We start from the raw sequence: 20,111 nt of genomic DNA, 5'->3' as shown, positions 1-20,111 counted from the left end.
AGCGAAATTACTAGAATAAATGAAGAACAAGCCAGGCGTCCAAGTGAAGCTCTTCATAGGAAAAGGCAGGCTCTGCATACAGAACTCAACATCTTGACAACTAAGGAAACTGAACAATTTATTTATAAGTCAAGACATCATTACTATGAACACGGAGAGAAAGCTAATAAGCTTTTAGCTCAACAAATTCACAAACAAGAAGTTCGCAATGCAATCCCAGTAATCACCAACACAAATGGAGAAGAAATCATTGACCATAAAAATATAATGCACACATTTAGAGATTATTATAAATCCTTGTATTTTACTGAGTTCAAAGAAGACAACACACAATCTAATGCATTTCTGGATACATTACAGACACCACAAATAGGTGCTTTAAGTGCTGAGGAACTGGGTAAACCTCTGACCCTATCAGAATTACTAGATGCTATAAAGTCACTTCAAAGCAGGAAATCAGCAGGCCCTGATGGTTACCCCGTAGAACTTTATAAGAAATTCTCCACTCAGCTAGCTCCCCTCTTATTGGCAACATTTACAGAAGCTAGAGACAATCAAATTCTACCTCAAACTTTTCGTCAAGCATTAATTACCATCTTTCCTAAACAAAATAAGGACTTGTTACAATGTGCATCATACAGACCAATTTCATTCCTGAATAATGATGTTAAGATACTCTCAAAAATTATAGCTAGAAGAATGGAGAAAGTGCTGCCCTCTGTAATATCACAGGATCAAACTGGATTTATTAAAGGCCGACACTTATCTTCCAATCTCCGACGTCTGTTTAATGTAATATATTCACCAGCAAAGTCAAACACCCCAGAGATATTACTATCATTAGACGCAGAAAAAGCATTTGATATGATTGAATGGAACTACCTTTTCACTGCATTGGAGAAATTTGGGTTTGGCCCGCATTTTTGTGCATGGATCAAACTACTGTATACCAATCCAGAAGCTTCAGTTTGTATTAACAACATTTGTTCAGACTACTTTAAGCTAGAACGTGGCACCAGACAAGGATGCCCCTTGTCACCACTGCTGTTTGCAATCGCCATTGAACCACTGGCGGTTCACTGTCGAAATTCTTACCAGATAAAGGGGATTATCAGAGAAGAACTGGAACAGAAAATTTCTCTATATGCAGGTGATATGGTTTTATATATATCAGACCCAGAAAACACTGTGCCTGCAGTTTTAACAGCACTTACAGAATTTCAAAAAATATCTGGTCTCAGAATTAATCTGAATAAAAGTATACTCTTTCCAGTGAATTCACAAGCATATAATATTAGATTGGACACTCTACCTTTTACCATAGCAGATCAGTTTAAATACCTAGGGGTAAATGTCACAAGTAAACATAAAGCTCTTTATCAACAAAATTTTGCCGTCTGTATGGAAAAAATTAAGTAAGACTTGCATAGATGGTCAGCCCTTCATCTCACTCTAGCCGGAAGAATTAACGTTGTTAAGATGAATATCCTTCCTAAACTTTTTATTTCAAAACATTCCAATATATATCAATAAATCATTTTTAAGCAATTAGATTCAACAATAACCTCATTTATTTGGAACTCAAAACACTCATGTATCTGAAGAGCGACCCTGCAAAGACCTCAGGCAGAAGGTGGCATGCCTTTACCTAATTTTCAGTTTTATTACTGGGCAGCAAACATACAAGCCATAAAAACCTGGACACAAAAAAATGAACATACACAGGCTTGGCCCGCAATAGAAGTAAATTCCTGTAGCACTTCTTTATACTCCCTGCTCTCGCTCCAATAAATGCAAGTTATCACAAATATACTAATAACCCAATTGTGCTTTACTCACTCAGAATATGGAACCAACTTAGAAAGCATTTTAAGATGTAAAATCTTTTATCTGTGGCACCTCTGCAAGAGAACCACCTCTTTCAACCCTCGCAAACATATCCAGTTTTTAATACCTGCAAAAGATTTGGGATTTAAATTGCTCAGAGATCTTTATATAGACAATATCTTTGCATCCTTTGAACAATTACGTTCCAAATTCAACCTCCCAGCTACACATTTCTTTCACTATCTTCAAATTTTAAACTTTGTTAAACAGAAACTGCCCGATTTTCCTCATCTCGTACTCTCCACCATGCTGGAAAAAATACTGCTCAATTTCGAGGAATTAGACACCATTTCCGCATTATATAAAATCTTTTTAGAGTCCCTTCCTTTCAAAGATCCAAGAGGACATTGGGAAAAAGATCTCTTAATCAATATATCAGAAAAGGAGTGGAAGGTAGCATTGCAGAGAATTCGCTCGAGCTCCATATGCGCAAAGCATAGAATTATTCAACTAAAAATTATATATCGAGCTCATCTGTTTCGCTTAAAACTGTCCAAAATGTTTCCAGGGTAAGATCCAACCTGCAAACGCTGCAACCAAGCTCCTGCCTCACTGGGTCACATGTTTTGGGCCTGCACCAAATTAACATCATTTTGGACCAAAATTTTTAAGTGCCTTTCAGACAGCCTTGGTGTCACAATCCCTCCTAACCCATTAACAGCTGTGTTTGGTGTTCTTCCAGATGGACTTGAAGTGGAGAAGGTCAAGCAAACGGTGATTGCATTCACTACACTTTTGGCACGCAGCCTTATTTTGTTAAATTGGAAGAATCCTAACTCTCCTCTGATAAGTCAGTGGGAAACCGATGTTTTATATTATTTGAAATTGGAAAAAATCAAATTCTCAGTTAGAGGATCTGTACAGAATTTTTTCAAAACCTGACAGGATCTCATCCATCCATCCATCCTCTTCCACTTATCCGAAGTCGGGTCGCGGGGGCAGCAGCTTGAGCAGAGATACCCAGACTTCCCTCTCCCCGGCCACTTCTTCTAGCTCTTCCGGGAGAATCCCAAGGCGTTCCCAGGCCAGCCGGGAGACATAGTCCCTCCAGCGTGTCCTGGGTCTTCCCCGGGGCCTCCTCCTGGTTGGACGTGCCCGGAACACCTCACCAGGGAGGCATCCAGGAGGCATCCTGATCGGATGCCCAAGCCACCTCATCTGACTCCTCTTGATGCGGAGGAGCAGCGGCTCTACTCTGAGCCCCTCCCGGATGACTGAGCTTCTCACCCTATCTTTAAGGGAGAGCCCAGACACCCTGCGGAGGAAACTCATTTCAGCCGCTTGTATTCGCGATCTTGTTCTTTCGGTCACTACCCATAGCTCATGACCATAGGTGAGGGTAGGAACATAGATTGACTGGTAAATTGAGAGCTTTGCCTTACGGCTCAGCTCCTTTTTCACCACAACAGACCGATGCAGAGTCCACATCACTTCGGACAATTCACCGATCCGCCTGTCGATCTCACGCTCCATTCTTCCCTCACTCGTGAACAAGACCCCAAGATACTTGAACTCCTCCACTTGAGGCATGATCTCGCTCCCAACCCTGAGAGGGCACTCCACCCTTTTCCAGCTGAGGACCATGGTCTCGGATTTGGAGGTGCTGATTCCCATCCCAGCCGCTTCACATTCAGCTGCGAACCGATCCAGAGAGAGCTGAAGATCACGGCCTGATGAAGCAAACAGGACAACATCATCTGCAAAAAGCAGTGACCCAATCCTGAGTCCACCAAACCGGACCCCCTAAACACCCTGGCTGCACCTAGAATTTCTGTCCATAAAAGTTATGAACAGAATCGTTGACAAAGGGCAGCCCTGGCGGAGTCCAACTCTCACTGGAAACGGGTTCGACTTACTGCCGGCAGTGCGGACCAAGCTCTGACACCGGTTGTACAGGGACTGAACAGCCCTTATCAGGGGGTCCAGTACCCCATACTCCCGGAGCACCCCCCACAGAATTCCCCGAGGGACACGGTCCAACGCCTTTTCCAAATCCACAAAACACATGTAGACTGGTTGGGCGAACTCCCATGCACCCTCCAGGACTCTGCTAAGGGTGTAGAGTTGGTCTACTGTTCCGCGATCAGGACGAAAATCACACTGTTCCTCCTGAATCCGAGGTTCGACTATCCGACGGACTCTCCTCTCCAGAACCCCCGAATAGACTTTTCCTGGGAGGCTGAGGAGTGTGATCCCTCTGTAGTTGGAACACACCCTCCGGTCCCCCTTCTTAAAGAGGGGCCTGGCAGGATCTAATCAATAATATTTTAGAATAAGAAGAAATAATTATTTCCGCATTTCTTTCCCTTCTCCATTTTTTATTTACCTATATATATTCTTTCTTTTCTTTTGTTTATTTTTGCCCTATTAAAAAGCCCTAAGCAATTCTCCTTTGGCCATGCTCTCCTTCTCAAGGGTGGGGTTTGATTTGTCTTCGATTCCTTTTTGTATAAATTGATCTATTTGTATGGAATGATTACAATAAAATTAATAAATAAAATAAATTAAAAAAAAGAAATAATTTATTTCAGCAGTACTGTCTCTGTCAAACATACCAATCCCCAATTCCTGTCCGTAAGTTTTCTTTCTCAATGTAACCAATCACCACACAATAAATCACCAAATCCCCTAACCTATGTGCCTTCAGAAGGAAACCGAAGCACATATAGGTAACCCACCAGGAAAACATTCAAACTCCATGCAGGGGACACCCACATGTTTAATTATTAACAGTATACATTATTAAATGAAGTTAACAATTTCTCTGCAAAATGCATTTCATCATGAAATTGATGTCAAGCGCACATCCTAGTAATCTAACAGCACCCAGCTCCAAGACGATAGCTCTTGGAAATCTAAATTGACTTTGAAGCCAGGCATCATCATGGGACAGGAAATCTGTATGATCTGTAAATACTTGCTCTTTTCTAATTCTTTCATTTGCAATGTCTTCTAACAATGATGAAGCAGCCATGGTAATTGGAATATTTTGGCCATTCTGTGCAAGATCATATTGTTACTGAATGTATGCAATCAAGTGAAATAAATTTGTAAACGATATGCAGTTAATTTCGATGTACTAAATAAAGTCTGCGTCATGGATGCAAAACTTAATTTTATTGATTTTATTGTAATCATTCCATACAAATAGATACATTTTTACAAAAAAAATAGGATTGAAAACAAATCCACCCCACCCCTGAGAAAGAGAGAATGGCCAATGGACTAAAACTTAAAAATAGTAAAAATAAATAAATTGAAGAGTTTAATAGGCAGATACAGATAAATGGAAAAGAAAAAGAAATAGGGAGAGAATCTACTTCCTCAGTGCTTTAAAAGTTTGTTATTAATTAGATCTCTGCCAGGTTTTGAAGAAGTTCTGCACAGATCCTCTAAGTGAGAATTTGATTTTTTCCAATTTCAAATAATATAAAACATCAGTTACCCACTGACTTTAAAGAGGAGAGGTAGGATTCTTCCAGTTTAACAAAATAAGTCTGCATGCCAATAGTGTAGTGAAGGCAATCACAGTTTGTTTGACCTTCTCCACTTTAAGCCCATCTGGGAGGACACCAAACACAGCTGTTAGTGGATTAGGAGGAATTGGGACACCAAGGCTATCTGAAAGGCACTTAAAAATTTTTGTCCAGAATGATGTTAATTTGGTACAGGCCCAGAACATGTGACCCAGTGAGGCTGGAACTTGATTGCAGCATTCACAGGTTGGATCTTGCCCTGGAAATATTTTGGACAATTTCAAGCAAGACAGATGTGCTCGATATATAATTTTGAGCTGAATAATTGTATGTTTTGCGCATATGGAGCTCGAATTAATTCTCTGCATTGCTACCTTCCACTGCTTTTCTGATATGTTGAGTGAGAGATCCTTTTCCCATTGTCATCTTGGATCTTTGAAAGGGAGGGACTCTAAAATATCTACAGTGGTGTGAAAAACTATTTGCCCCCTTCCTGATTTCTTATTCTTTTGCATGTTTGTCACACAAAATGTTTCTGATCATCAAACACATTTAACCATTAGTCAAATATAACACAAGTAAACACAAAATGCAGTTTTTAAATGATAGTTTTTATTATTTAGGGAGAAAAAAAATCCAAACCTACATGGCCCTGTGTGAAAAAGTAATTGCCCCCTTGTTAAAAAATAACCTAACTGTGGTGTATCACACCTGAGTTCAATTTCCGTAGCCACCCCCAGGCCTGATTACTGCCACACCTGTTTCAATCAAGAAATCACTTAAATAGGAGCTGCCTGACACAGAGAAGTAGACCAAAAGCACCTCAAAAGCTAGACATCATGCCAAGATCCAAAGAAATTCAGGAACAAATGAGAACAGAAGTAATTGAGATCTATCAGTCTGGTGAAGGTTATAAAGCCATTTCTAAAGCTTTGGGACTCCAGCGAACCACAGTGAGAGCCATTATCCACAAATGGCAAAAACATGGAACAGTGTTGAACCTTCCCAGGAGTGTCCGGCCGACCAAAATTACCCCAAGAGCGCAGAGACGACTCATCCGAGCGGTCACAAAAGACCCCAGGACAACGTCTAAAGAACTGCAGGCCTCAATTGCCTCAATTAAGGTCGGTGTTCACGACTCCACCATAAGAAAGAGACTGGGCAAAAACGGCCTGCATGGCAGATTTCCAAGACGCAAACCACTGTTAAGCAAAAAGAACATTAGGGCTCGTCTCAATTTTGCTAAGAAACATCTCAATGATTGCCAAGACTTTTGGGAAAATACCTTTTGGACTGATGAGTCAAAAGTTGAACTTTTTGGAAGGCAAATGTCCCGTTACATCTGGCGTAAAAGGAACACAGCATTTCAGAAAAAGAACATCATACCAACAGTAAAATATGGTGGTGGTAATGTGATGGTCTAGGGTTGTTTTGCTGCTTCAGGACCTGGAAGGCTTGCTGTGATAGATGGAACCATGAATTCTACTGTCTACCAAAAAATCCTGAAGGAGAATGTCCGGCCATCTGTTCGTCAACTCAAGCTGAAGCGATCTTGGGTGCTGCAACAGGACAATGACCCAAAACACACCAGCAAATCCACCTCTGAATGGCTGAAGAAAAACAAAATGAAGACTTTGGAGTGGCCTAGTCAAAGTCCTGACCTGAATCCAATTGAGATGCTATGGCATGACCTTAAAAAGGCGGTTCATGCTAGAAAACCCTCAAATAAAGCTGAATTACAACAATTTTGCAAAGATGAGTGGGCCAAAATTCCTCCAGAGCGCTGTAAAAGACTCATTGCAAGTTATCGCAAACGCTTGATTGCAGTTATTGCTGCTAAGGGTGGCCCAACCAGTTATTAGGTTCAGGGGGCAATTACTTTTTCACACAGGGCCATGTAGATTTGGATTTTTTTTTCTCCCTAAATAATAAAAACCACCATTTACAAACTGCATTTTGTGTTTACTTGTGTTATTTTTGACTAATGGTTAAATGTGTTTGATGATCAGAAACATTTTGTGTGACAAACACGCAAAAAATAAGAAATCAGGAAGGGGGCAAATAGTTTTTCACACCACTGTATATATATATATAATTCACTAAGCCGGGAGACAAGTAGCCACCCATGGAAAGCATGCCGGAAGGGGCGTGGATTCACTAAGCCGCCGACAAGTAAGCCGCCCATGGCACATGCAGGAAGGAGCCACGCCCACCAACTCTAAGACCATTGGATACGACGACAACTTGCAGAGCCACGCCCACCAACTCGGACGCGACGACTGGGAAAAAACGCCGTCATTTATGTTCGTCTGGGCTAGAGGCCACATGCATCTCTGAGCCACGTTGACTTTTCATTAGTCAACCTCAGTCGAACCTCGGTTCACACAGAGGCACACACACAGGCAGCGCCAGAGAGAGACAGAGGCACACAGGCAGCCCGAGAGAGAGAGCCGCGCACACACACGGGCAGAGCCAGAGAGAGACAGAGGCACACAGGCAGGCAGTAAGAGAGAGAGCCGCGTACACACACTCAGGCAGCACCAGAGAGAGACAGACGCAGAGAGACAGAGGCACACAGGCAGGCAGTGAGAGAGAGAGCCGCGCACACACACACAGGCAGAGCTAGAGAGAGACAGAGGCACACAGGCAGGCAGTGAGAGAGAGAGAGAGAGAGAGAGAGAGCCGCGCGCACACACGGGCAGAGCCAGAGAGAGACAGAGGCACACAGGCAGGCAGTGAGAGAGAGAGCCGCACACATACACAGGCAGAGCCAGAGAGAGACAGACGCAGAGAGACAGAGGCACACAGGCAGCCCGAGAGAGAGAGACGCGCACACACAGAGGCAGAGCCAGAGGGAGACAGAGGCACACAGGCAGGCAGTGAGAGAGAGAGCCGCGCACACACACAGGCAGAGACAGAGGCACACAGGCAGGCAGTGAGAGAGAGAGCCGCGCACACACACAGGCAGAGCCAGAGAGAGACAGAGGCACACAGGCAGCCCGAGAGAGAGAGCCGCGCACACACACAGGCTGAGCCAGAGAGAGACAGAGGCACACAGGCAGCCCGAGAGAGAGAGCCGCACACAGGCAGGCAGTGAGAGAGAGAGAGAGAGAGAGCCGCGCACACACAGGCAGAGCCAGAGAGAGACAGAGCCGCACACAGGCAGGCAGTGAGATAAAGAGCTGCGCGCACACGGGCAGAGCCAGAGAGAGACAGAGGCACACAGGCAGGCAGTGAGAGAGAGAGCCGCGCACATACACAGGCAGAGCCAGAGAGAGACAGACGCAGAGAGACAGAGGCACACAGGCAGCCCGAGAGAGAGAGACGCGCACACACAGAGGCAGAGCCAGAGAGAGACAGAGGCACACAGGCAGGCAGTGAGAGAGAGAGAGAGCCGCGCACACACACAGGCAGAGCCAGAGAGAGACAGAGGCACACAGGCAGGCAGTGAGAGAGAGAGACGCGCACACACACAGGCAGAGCAAGAGAGAGACAGAGGCACACAGGCAGCCCGAGAGAGAGAGCCGCGCACACACACAGGCTGAGCCAGAGAGAGACAGAGGCACACAGGCAGCCCGAGAGAGAGAGCCGCACATAGGCAGGCAGTGAGAGAGAGAGCCGCGCGCACACAGGCACAGGCAGAGACAGAGAGAGACAGAGGCACACAGGCAGCCCGAGAGAGAGAGCCGCACACAGGCAGGCAGTGAGAGAGAGAGCTGCGCGCACAAGGGCAGAGCCAGAGAGAGACAGAGGCACACAGGCAGGCAGTGAGAGAGAGAGCCGCGCACATACACAGGCAGAGCCAGAGAGAGACAGACGCAGAGAGACCGAGGCACACAGGCAGCCCGAGAGAGAGAGAGACGCGCACGCACACACACACACACACACAGAGGCAGAGACAGAGGCACACACACAGACAGATGGATAGATACTTGATTAATCCCAAGGGGAAATTCACATTCTCCAGCAGCAGCATACTGATACAATAAACAATATTAAATTAAAGATTGATAATAATGCAGGTAAAAAAAACAGACAATAACTTTGTATAATGTTAAATGTTAACGTTATACCCAACCCCGGTGGAATTGAAGAGTCTCATAGTTTGGGGGAGGAATGATCTCCTCAATCTGTCAGTGGAGCTGAACAGTGACAGCAGTCTGTCACTGAAGCTGCTCTTCTGTTTGGAGATGATCCTGTTCAGTGGATGAAGTGGATTCTCCATAATTGACAGGAGCCTGCTCAGCGCCCGTCGCTCTGCCACAGATGTTAAACTGTCCAGCTCCATGCCAACAACAGAGCCTGCCTTCCTCACCAGTTTGTCCAGGCGTGAGGCATCTTTCTTCTTAATGCTGCCTCCCCAGCACACCACCGCATAGAAGAGGGCACTCGCCACAACCGTCTGATAGAACATCTGCAGCATCTTATTGCAGATGTTGAAGGACGCCAGCCTTCTAAGCAAGTATAGTTGGCTCTGTCCTTTCTTGCACAGAGCATCAGTATTGGCGGTCCAGTCTAATTTATCATCCAGCTGCACTCCCAGATATTTATAGGTCTGCACCATCTGCACACAGTCATCTCTGATGATCACGGGGTCCATGAGGGGTCTGGGCCTCCTAAAATCCATCACCAGTTCCTTGGTTTTGCTGGTGTTCAGGTGTAGGTGGTTTGAGTCGCACCATTTAACAAAGTCCTTAATTAGGTCCCTATACTCCTCCTCCTGCCCACTTCCTGATGCAGCCCACGATAGCAGTGTCATCAGCGAACTTTTGCACGTGGCAGGACTCCGAGTTGTATTGGAAGTCCAATGTATATAGTTTACAGTTGGTGGGTGGGTCTCTGTTAGTTGCTTTTGTGAGTGGGCACATGACCAGGCAGTGTGTATGCTTCGAGAGCGAAGGTGGACGCGACAGCACGAAGAATCATATTTGTCGTGGATGTGAATCGCTGTATGCAGCGTGTAAAACAGTTTGCGAGGGGTATTCCATGGTCTTAGCAGTGTCTGTACTTCGATGTGAATCGATGTATGTAGCGTGTAAAATGCTGTATTGTATGTTGCCCTCTCCAGAGTTACATCTTTTCATTCACCTACAATCGTATCCTCAAAACCAACCCCATTTGGACAACTGTGTCTTTCAGGAAGTGTTTACCCATCAATACATAATTATGCGGCGTATGCTACGCCGCGGGTTGGCTAGTTTTTATATATTCCAGAAATGCTGGCAGAATCCTCTAGACTGAGCAATATTTTTTCCAGCATAGAGGAAGGTGGGAGATGGGGAAAATCAGGCAGGTTCTGTTTGACAAAGTTTTTAATTTGAAGATAGTGAAAGAAATGTGTTGCTGGAAAATTTAATTTGGAATGTAATTGTTCATAGGATGCAAAGATGTTGTCTGTATAAAGATTTCTAAGCAATTTAATTCCAAATGTTTTCCAGATATTAAATACTGCATATGTTTGCGAGGGTTGAAAAAGGTGGTTCTCATGCAGAGGTGCTTAAAAATGCTTTCTGCATTTGTTCCATATTCTGAATGAGTGAAGCACATTGGGTTATTAGTATTTTGGCGATAACTTGCATTTATTGGGGCACAAAGCAGGGAATATAGAGAAGTATTACAGGATTTTATTTCTATTGCTGACCAAGCCTGTGTATGTTCATCTATTTGTACCCGGGTTTTATAGCTTGTATGTTTGCTGCCCAGTAGTAAAACTGAAAGTCAGGCAGAGCCATGCCACCTTCTGCCTTAGGTCTTTGTAGAGTTGCTCCTTGGATACGTGGATGTTTTAGGTTCCAAATAAATGAGGGTATGGTTGAATCTAATTGAATCTTATTGCTTAAAGAATAATTTATTGATGTACTAGCCAACCCGCGGCGTAACATACGCCGCATAATTATGTATTGATGGGTGAACACTTGCTGAACGACACAGTTGTCCAAATGGGGTGGGTTTGTGGATACCACTGTGAGTGAATGAAAAGATGGACCTCTGGAGAGAGCAACATACAATTGTCCGTGACTGAAAGCGGGATCGTCTGTGACGATGGAGGCCACGCTGATGAAAGTTACTTCGTCGGTAGGGATAAGTTTCAGCAGTTGTTCATTAAGGTGTAGCAAGTCTTCGTTGTTGACGCTTAATATAGCTTGCGTACTGAGTTGTTCCGGAGTCACAGTTGAGAAACACTTTTTTAATGTCTTTTAAGCACAGGGAAAAAAATTAACATGTGAAACATCCGTAATGTAATAAGCCACCAAGAAAAGTAACTTTGCAACAATGCACGCTACAATCCGATCGCTGTAAACAGAAGTGAAAACAAAATCGAGGCCGGTGCATTCTTTAACTGCCTTGTAGCGCAATGGTAGTGCTGCTGTTTTGTAGTAAGGAGACTGTGGAAGATATTGGGTTCGCTTCCCGGTTTCTCCCTGTGTGGATAGCGCTTTGAATACTGAAAACACCGGTATATCAATGTAATGAAGTATTAATTATTCTTATGTGTCCAGCGCGCTCTCTCTCGCGCAGCTGTATGCGTGTGTGTGTCGCTCGCTCTCTCTCGCTCGTTGCACGTGATCCTGCAGGCATACCAGTAAGTGAATGAAAAGATGGAACTCTGGAGAGAGCAACATACAACTGTCCGTGACTGAAAACTGGTTTTGGCAGATACATTCACATCTTTTTGAAAGTTTGGCCCTGTGCCTTATTAATTGTCATTGCAAAGGCAAATCTAACAGGAAATTGTGTTTGCTCAGATGCACGGGCAGGCTCTCTCTCAGCAGCACAGGAGCTTTCCCAGCCACCCATACCCCCCCCCCCCCCCCCCCCCCCCCCCTCTCTCTCTCTCAGCAGCACGCAAGCCCTCTCTCTCTGTAACATTGCAGCAGTTGTATAAACACTTTTTTTTTAAATGAGTTTTAAGCACAGGGGGAAGAAAACCCAGGCTCCCTGCTCAGCTGCATACGCAGGCTCTCTCTCTCTCTCAGCAGCATGCGAGCCTCCCCAGCCCTCGATCTCTCTCTCAGCAGCACGGGAGCCCCCTCTGTCTCTCAGAAGCAGGCGAGCCCTCTCTCTCTCTCTGTAACATTGCAGCAGGTTGTATAAACACTTTTTTTTTAATGAGTTTTAAGCACAGGGGGAAAAAAAAGGAACATTTGAACAAATTCGAACTTTATTTAAAAGCCAACCAAGATAAGTAACATTGCAGGAGTTCACCATTTTTAATCAGGCGACTGACAGTAGTGGAGTCAGGCACAGAGAAGGTCAGCTGCTGAGAAAGCGTCTTGACTGTTGCAGGGTGGTGAAGCAGGTGAGACGCTAATGAAAAAAGAGGCACAGGGCTTATTGGTTTTTAAAGACTGCTTCCTTCATTGTGTTTTAACCTCAGTTTTAAAGGATTGCGCGGCTCTCTCTGTCGCGTTGCCTGCGTGTGCGCGGCTCTCTCTCTCTCGGGCTGCCTGTGTGTGCCTCTGTCTCTCTCTTGCGCTGCCTGTGTGTGCCTCTGTCTCTCTCTGGCGCTGCCTCTGTGTGAACCAAGGTTCCACTGAGATTGACTTATGAAAAGTCAACGTGGCTCAGAGCTGCATGTGGACTGTGGCACAGACAAACAGAAATGACGGCATGTTTTTCCGAGGCATCGCGTCCGAGTTGGTGGGCGTCGGCTCTACGAGTTGTCGTTGTATCCAATGGTCTTAGAGGTTGGTGGGCGTGGCTCCTTCCTGCGTGCGCCATGGGTGTCTTGCTTCTCGGCGGTTTAGTGAATCCACGCCCCTTACAGTGTGCTTTCCATGGGTGGCTACTTGTCTTCCGGCTTAGTGAATTATATATATAGATATTGGAATGTTTTGAAATAAAAAGAGAAGCTTAGGAAGGATATTCATCTTAACAACGGTTAATTCTTCCAGCTAAATTAAGGTGGAGGGCTGACCATCTATGCAAGTCTTGCTTAATTTTTTTCCATACAGACGGCGAAATTTTGTTGATAAAGAGCTTTATGTTTACTTGTGATATTTATTCCTAGGTGTTTAAACTGATCTGCAATAATAAAAGGGAAGGTGTCCAGTCTAATATTGTATGCTTGAGAATTCACTGGAAAGAGCACACTTTTATTCAAATTAATTCTGAGACCAGAGATCTTTTGAAATTCTGTAAGTGCTGTTAAGACTGCAGGCACAGTATTTTGTGGGTCTGATATATACAAAACCATATCATCTGCATATAGAGAAATTTTCTGTTCCAGTCCTTCTGTGATAATCCCCTTTATCTGATAAGCATTTCGACAGGGAACTGCCAGTGGTTCAATGGCAATTGCAAATAGCAGTGGTGACAAGGGGCAACCATGTCTAGTACCACGTGGATGCAAATCTAAAAAAGAAACGCAAGACCACACAGAAACAGTAGCACCTCTTTGACGCTGGGTGCCACCCATTTGCAAAACTGAGCAGAAACATGCTGTGATGGAAATCCAGGTGCCAGCAACTCCAAACCCCAATACGAACACACAAGCACAGTCCCGGGTTCAAATAATGGAAGGTTTTTATTATAAATACCTCCAAAAATGTAACACAAGCACAAAACACAGGTTTTCTTTCCATAATACTTTCTTCCTGCCACACTACCCTCCTCCACTCAAGCGTTGCTCCACTACTTCCCAGCTCTGACTCACCTGGATAAGGGAGTGTGGCCCCTTTTATTACAGATCCAGGAGTACTTCCATTACCAGGGCAATTGGCCGATGGAAGCACTTCCATGTCGCACGGAAGCCCATTAAAACAGGGAGCTTGTCTCCCTGCAATGCCCTCTTGTGGCCCCCAGTGATTCCAGCAGGTGTTCACTGCTGAACTACATCTCCTGGTATGTCTTGCTGGTTTCCTAGGGGGCACTGACATCCATGGCTGCACCCATCTAGTGTGATGGGGGAATAAAAAGCTTCCAGCGATGTCTTTCTTTACTAGTTAACTGTCCATCCATCCCTTTTGGTCCTCCCATCCAGGTAAGGAACCATCCCATCTCCTGGCCGGGATGTCCACCCAGCCCATGTGGTATCTATAGTGCATACGCATGGTGTGAGGCTGCCATGAAAATATGAGTGGCTTTATGCTAAGTTTAGTTTTTTATACATCTCTTTAAGTGAACATGGAAACAGACATACGCAAAATTTTTGTGTGTATGCACCGTTTGTACATGAGGCACCAGGTCATTGACTGTAGCTCCGCTTTTAACACCTTTGTGCCCACCAGCCTGGTTCCAAAGCTCAGAGACTTTGGACTGAGTGGCTGTTTCTGTGACTGGTTGTGTGACTTCCTGACAAATAAGCCACATTCAGTGAAGACTAGCAACAGATACTCATCCACACTGTTGATCAATATCAGTGCTATGCAAGGCTGCTGCATCAGCCCACTGCTGTATAGCTTATTCACCTATGACTGTGAAAATGATGGCAACAGAATCATCACTTTTGCAGATGACACCACTATGGTTGGCCTCATTAGCAACGATGATGAGGCTGGCTACAAAAGGGAGGTAAAAGACCTGACTTTATAGTGCCATGGCAACAGCCTCTCCCTAAATGTTGACAAAACAAAGGAGGTCATTGCTAACTTCAGGAAAAACAAAGGCAGTCATGCTCTACAGTTCATCAACAGCTTCTCCTGACCATTTAGCAGCTTCAGTTCCTGGGAGTCCAGATCACTGACTGCCTCTCAGCACCACCTGCATCCTCAAAATGCTCAGCAAAGACTCTTTTTTGTCTTTGTTTTTTTTTTTGCTGAGGAGGATAAAGAGCTTTGGGGTAGAAATGAAAATCCCTTTGAACTTCTACAGCTTCACTATTGAAAGTATTCAGACTGGATGCATCACAGTGAGTTTAGTAACCTGACTGGCCTGAATTGCAAGCTATTCCAAAGGACTGTCCATACTGCTTCTAAAATCATTGGGGCTGACCTTCCAAAGCTTCCTACTATCTGCTCCACCCAATGTCTCATGCGGGCTAAATCCATAACCTCAGATGCCAAGCCATCCACCTGTTTTTACTTCTGCCTTGTGGTAAACACTACTGGAGCCTCACCACACAGTCTGCCTGCTTCAGGGATAACTTCTTCCACCAAGGCCATAAAGACACTCTGCTATAGGTAAATTGTTTTTACCTCCCCAGTACTGTACTCCCTTAATGTTTTCTGAAGTCTGACTCTGACAGCCTGTCAGTTTGATTTACAAATTTGAATGTAATATTTTTATTAATATTTGAAGTGAACTCAATTATGCCAAGAAAATGCTATTTATAAGAGTTCATGAAGGGCTGTGTCAGAGTGCATGTGCAAAAAGAACTATAGTCAAAAAATGTTTCCATGTTAATAAAATAAATAAAAATTTTCACCAGTTTTTTAATTGTATTATTCTTTTAATATTTTAGCTGAAAAATTGTGTATAATGTGGCTAATCTGTATATATTTACGACTATTTTCTTAACTTTTTAATTTTTCACATCAATGATGACTCTTTATACTTTAATTTACTGATTACAAACAGTGTTTACTTTAGAACCCTAAATGGGGGGTGTCATGTGACACACACTGCTAATCACTTCTTAGTTCTGCATCTGCTTTTATCCTTTCCACCCTTTGCTCAATACTGATTGCCCTTGCTGTGTAAAGTTTTTCAAAACATCATTCAAGATATTCAGCTTACCTTGGTGCATCCAATCATGGCTACTTTGCAAAGAAGAACTTATTCTGTCCGTAACAGTCTGGATAAAAAGATACCCCGACCTGAAGGCAATACAAAGGAGGATGCCATCTCTCCCTTCAAAAAAATGTTTTGGGACTGTATCCTGCAGAGAGCATTAACTCCCTGGGAATGAGTTCTTTAGTAATTGCAGCCTGTTACATACCCCAAATCTATATAGATATAATAGACAAAGGCAATACCCCTCCCTTAATGATACGGTGGTAAGAAATCACATAGGAGAAAAAACTATAAGCTATAATAGCTTTGTTTAATGATGGCTTACGCTGTATAAGAGACGAAGGAAGCCAATGGCAAGAACCCAGTTCAGGAGTTGGGGCCCAATGTGTAGAGTCTGCCATTTTTGCCATGCAGTGGAAGAATTTTCAGGATCGAATGACATTATCTTCCATGCATCTGTCAGCTTCAAATATGTGCCGGGCAGTGTTACAAGGCTGTATACTCTTTCTTCATGTGGAGGCCCCCACTTAGGTGAATCATGCCATTCCAAACAAGGCAAACAATGATACAGTTTCATGCTGATTTTGACATCCAAAAATTGTATACAATGGTCCTCAGTCTGACTGCCCATTTCACAGTTGTCCCTAACTGTCTTGTCTTATAATGCTTGCCTAGCAGTTCTTATATGGTGCTAAATGTGCTAAATCTGGCTCATTGTCAACTATGAATGTGAGTAGAAAAAGGAAGATTTATAAAATATAAATATGCTGGCTATCCTTCATCAGCTCTGGCCATAAATGTTTCCCGCTGTTGCTTTCTTTGAACCTGTTACAAAGACAAAACACAGGCTGTGTAGTGTGTGAGATAACACATCTCAACCTCCCGCTATTATAATGCGGTTTATCAATTATCAAGACCACCTGTCAGTTATTCAAGAGGCAAGAAAATTTCAGGAGCTCTCATTTGAAGGTCATAAAATTTATTTTTATCAAGACTTCCGTGCTAAAATGGCACTCCAAGACAGGTAATAAATGTGCCAATCAGAAGGGTGTAGGAGTTGAGAGTCGCCCATTATTTGTTTTTTCCTGCGCTCTCTTTTAGAGGTCAGTATAGATTCTACAACATATCAGCCGAGGTGAGCAAAGCTTTAAATGACTATGAATCGCTCGGGACCTTTCCTCTGTGACACTTCAATGAAGGTCTGCACCCTTTACTTCTCCACTGGGCTCTCGCCAAAACATTTCCGAATGTCACCATTGCGAAGTTCACCTAGCTAAGGTTCTCCTGTTAATTGACTTTTACTTGCTCAAAGAATTTTACAATGACTGATTACTCTCTCGTTGTTCTGATGACTTTAATTTCTTTTAAATTTTATTTATTATGTTTTAACCTGGGAGGGTAATGCAGGTTCTGGGTATTTCATTTATATTTTGCATAATTGCTAATCCTGATGGTGGGAGCTTTCATCTCTGTTTGGTGTTTTTCTTTATCTTTTTATTAAACAGGTTTTTAACAGTACAATTTTGATTACAAAAAATGAGGCCTAATGTATTTTCAGTTCAAAAGGTTTACAGACATTTTTAATAACCCTTCATACTGTTTTGGCAGGTCTTCAGAAGTACGCTGCGGCCCACAGACTACCAGTCTCGCTTAGAAATAGTTCGTGCTAATTCTGGATCTTCATTGAACAGAACTGGTTCAATAAAGACTATGTCAGGGACTCTACAGGTAAGAACTGGTGGAATTAACTGTAATTTTTTTTTTTTGCTTCATCCTGGTTTCAAAATCTTTGTTTTCTTATCTTGAAAACATCTATGGACAAGGAGAAGCAAGATTTTTCAGTTTACATTATAATTTTTAGTATCTACCTGTTGATGAAAGATAATATCTGTTATCCTATTTGTATAGCACCTTTCATATGTTTTGCAGCTCAAGGAGATTATTATAAAAAAGAATTAAGAAAATTACCAAATTTAAAAAGTTAAATAGCAATAAGTGGAAATTTTCAGTGTATAAAACAGAAGGAAAAAAATACAAAGTGTTAAAACGTAGGAAAATAAAAAGGAGAAACATCATGAAAACATTGGTTAAATGCAAAAATAAAGTGAGTTTTAGCTGTTGTTTAAAAGTATCTACAGAGCTACTGTAACTTCTCTAATACTTTTTAGGTATGCTGGTTCACTTTTAGTGCACAGTGGCAAAAAGCTGCTTCTTCAGACACCTTATTATTACCTTTAGAAACATTTAGTAAACCTGCCTTAAAGGATCTGAGAATGCCATCTGGCATATATTTTGATACACATTCTGCAAGATATTCAGCATCTAATCCATTTGAAGCTTCAAAAACAAGAAAAAGGACCTTAAAATTAATTCTGAAAGCAACAGACGGCCAATGCAGTTTCATGAGAATAAGAGTTACATGATCTGTCTTTCTAGTTCTGGCTGAAATTAGTGTGTTGTGCACTAGTTGCAATCTATGTTTGGTAAAACTGTGAACCGAGTATTACAATAGCTAAGTCTGCTGGCAGCAAATTCATTCTGGAACACACAAAGACAAAGTGGTCTTACTTTTACTGTTGGAAAAATAGTTTTTGTGGCATTGTTAAAATGAGATGAGAAACTAAGGTTAGAATCAACACCACCTAGGTTTCAAACCTTTGATTTCTTCCATAACACTAAGTGATTATGTAGAATGAAAAATGGAGTACCGAGAGAAAACCATATGCAGGCTCTGGGAGAACATTTCAGCTCCACACAGATAACAGTTAGCTAGTTCAGGATGGTGGGTCCATGAATACTCACCACTGACCAGTTTAACACCGACTAAGCAAATTGTTGCCATGTTTGGATAAAAAATAATTACCTACACTTAGAAATTACATTTTTGACAAATTTTATAACACATTTTGTACCATTTGCAGAAGTTTGAGGATTATCCACAGTTACGTTAGATACATCCTACCATAGACGATCTCTGCTGAATGACCTAAAAGATGAAACACTAATACATTCTGATGTTTTCTTTTTGTTGTTGTACACATTCATTTCCTACAGATGGTCTTCTTATACACGTTGTCAGTGTTGATTTGGAACATCTGTGTAGATACAGAATTGCTGTCCGTTTTCTATGAATGTCAAATACTCTGTAATCATAAAACCGTTGTAAATGAATTGACGTGTTTTTACAGGTGAAATTTTTGTAACTGAATGTTAAGGATACATGTTTCCACTTAAATATTACAAATATTTTTCCCAGTATATTGATAACCATATATTTTACGTTTTAAACTGATTTGCAATGAAAATATACATTTTATAAACTTTGTGTACTTACGTTTATGCCTCCTGTCAGTTCAACTGTATGCTTGTACATACAATTCCTCAAAGTAATACAATCCTTTTGTATACTTATGATTCTTCATTTTGTGGTTTAGCAGCAGCAAACTGTAAGCAGGCCGCTTAAAAAAGATGATGATGAACTTGAAGACGAGGAAGAGGAGGAAGATGAAGATCTGGATGGCACGGAAGATGAAAATTAGTTAATATCAGTGTTTTCTGCCTTAATGATGTATTATTTCAATTATATATGAAAAGTGTTTTTCCATTTATTTTTAAACCAATAAATCTTGTGTTTTTAATGTTCATCTGAGAATTAATTTTAGTTGTTTCCTATGTTGGAGAATATTTTGTGACCGCTTCCGGGAACATCTCTATCAAATGCATCACATGGGTAACGCAATCACAAATAATTTCAGTTGTTTATTTGGCATTATACTGCACTGTAAAAAAAATTTTGATCCCATCCACGTTGCCTCTGTTATTGCAGATTGGTGACACAAAATATTTTCAAGTCTTCCATCAAAGTATAATGTTTGATAAAAGGCACCTGAGTGAAAAAATATATAATTTTTCACATACTTCATTTATCTAATGAATAAAGTTACCCAACACTAACTGACATAGGTAAAAATTGCTATAATAGGGAATTTGAGAAGTGGCAAAAAAATATTTCACAACACTCAATATTTCTAACTTAATGGATAATGGGCTTCACTTTTAAACTAACCAAATCTA

General features: G+C 42.4%; 1 protein-coding gene across 1 annotated transcript in view; it reads left to right on the top strand.

Moving 5' to 3' along the window:
• The window catches only part of cibar1 (CBY1 interacting BAR domain containing 1), a 160,285-nt gene extending 140,606 nt beyond the window's left edge, over nt 1-19,679 (top strand). Inside the window, exons 8-9 of the mRNA XM_028817797.2 lie at nt 17,646-17,765; nt 19,475-19,679. Of these exons, the coding sequence (XP_028673630.2) occupies nt 17,646-17,765; nt 19,475-19,576 (222 nt within the window). The 3' untranslated portion in view covers nt 19,577-19,679. The remainder of the gene's footprint in view (nt 1-17,645; nt 17,766-19,474) is intronic.
• The last annotated feature ends 432 nt before the right edge of the window (nt 19,680-20,111 follow it).

This window comes from Erpetoichthys calabaricus, chromosome 13 (genome assembly GCF_900747795.2).
Source record: "Erpetoichthys calabaricus chromosome 13, fErpCal1.3, whole genome shotgun sequence".
Classification (NCBI taxonomy): Eukaryota; Metazoa; Chordata; class Cladistia; order Polypteriformes; family Polypteridae; genus Erpetoichthys; species Erpetoichthys calabaricus.
Note: the sequence above shows the minus strand (reverse complement) of the source record. Positions and strands in the feature narration are given on the sequence as shown.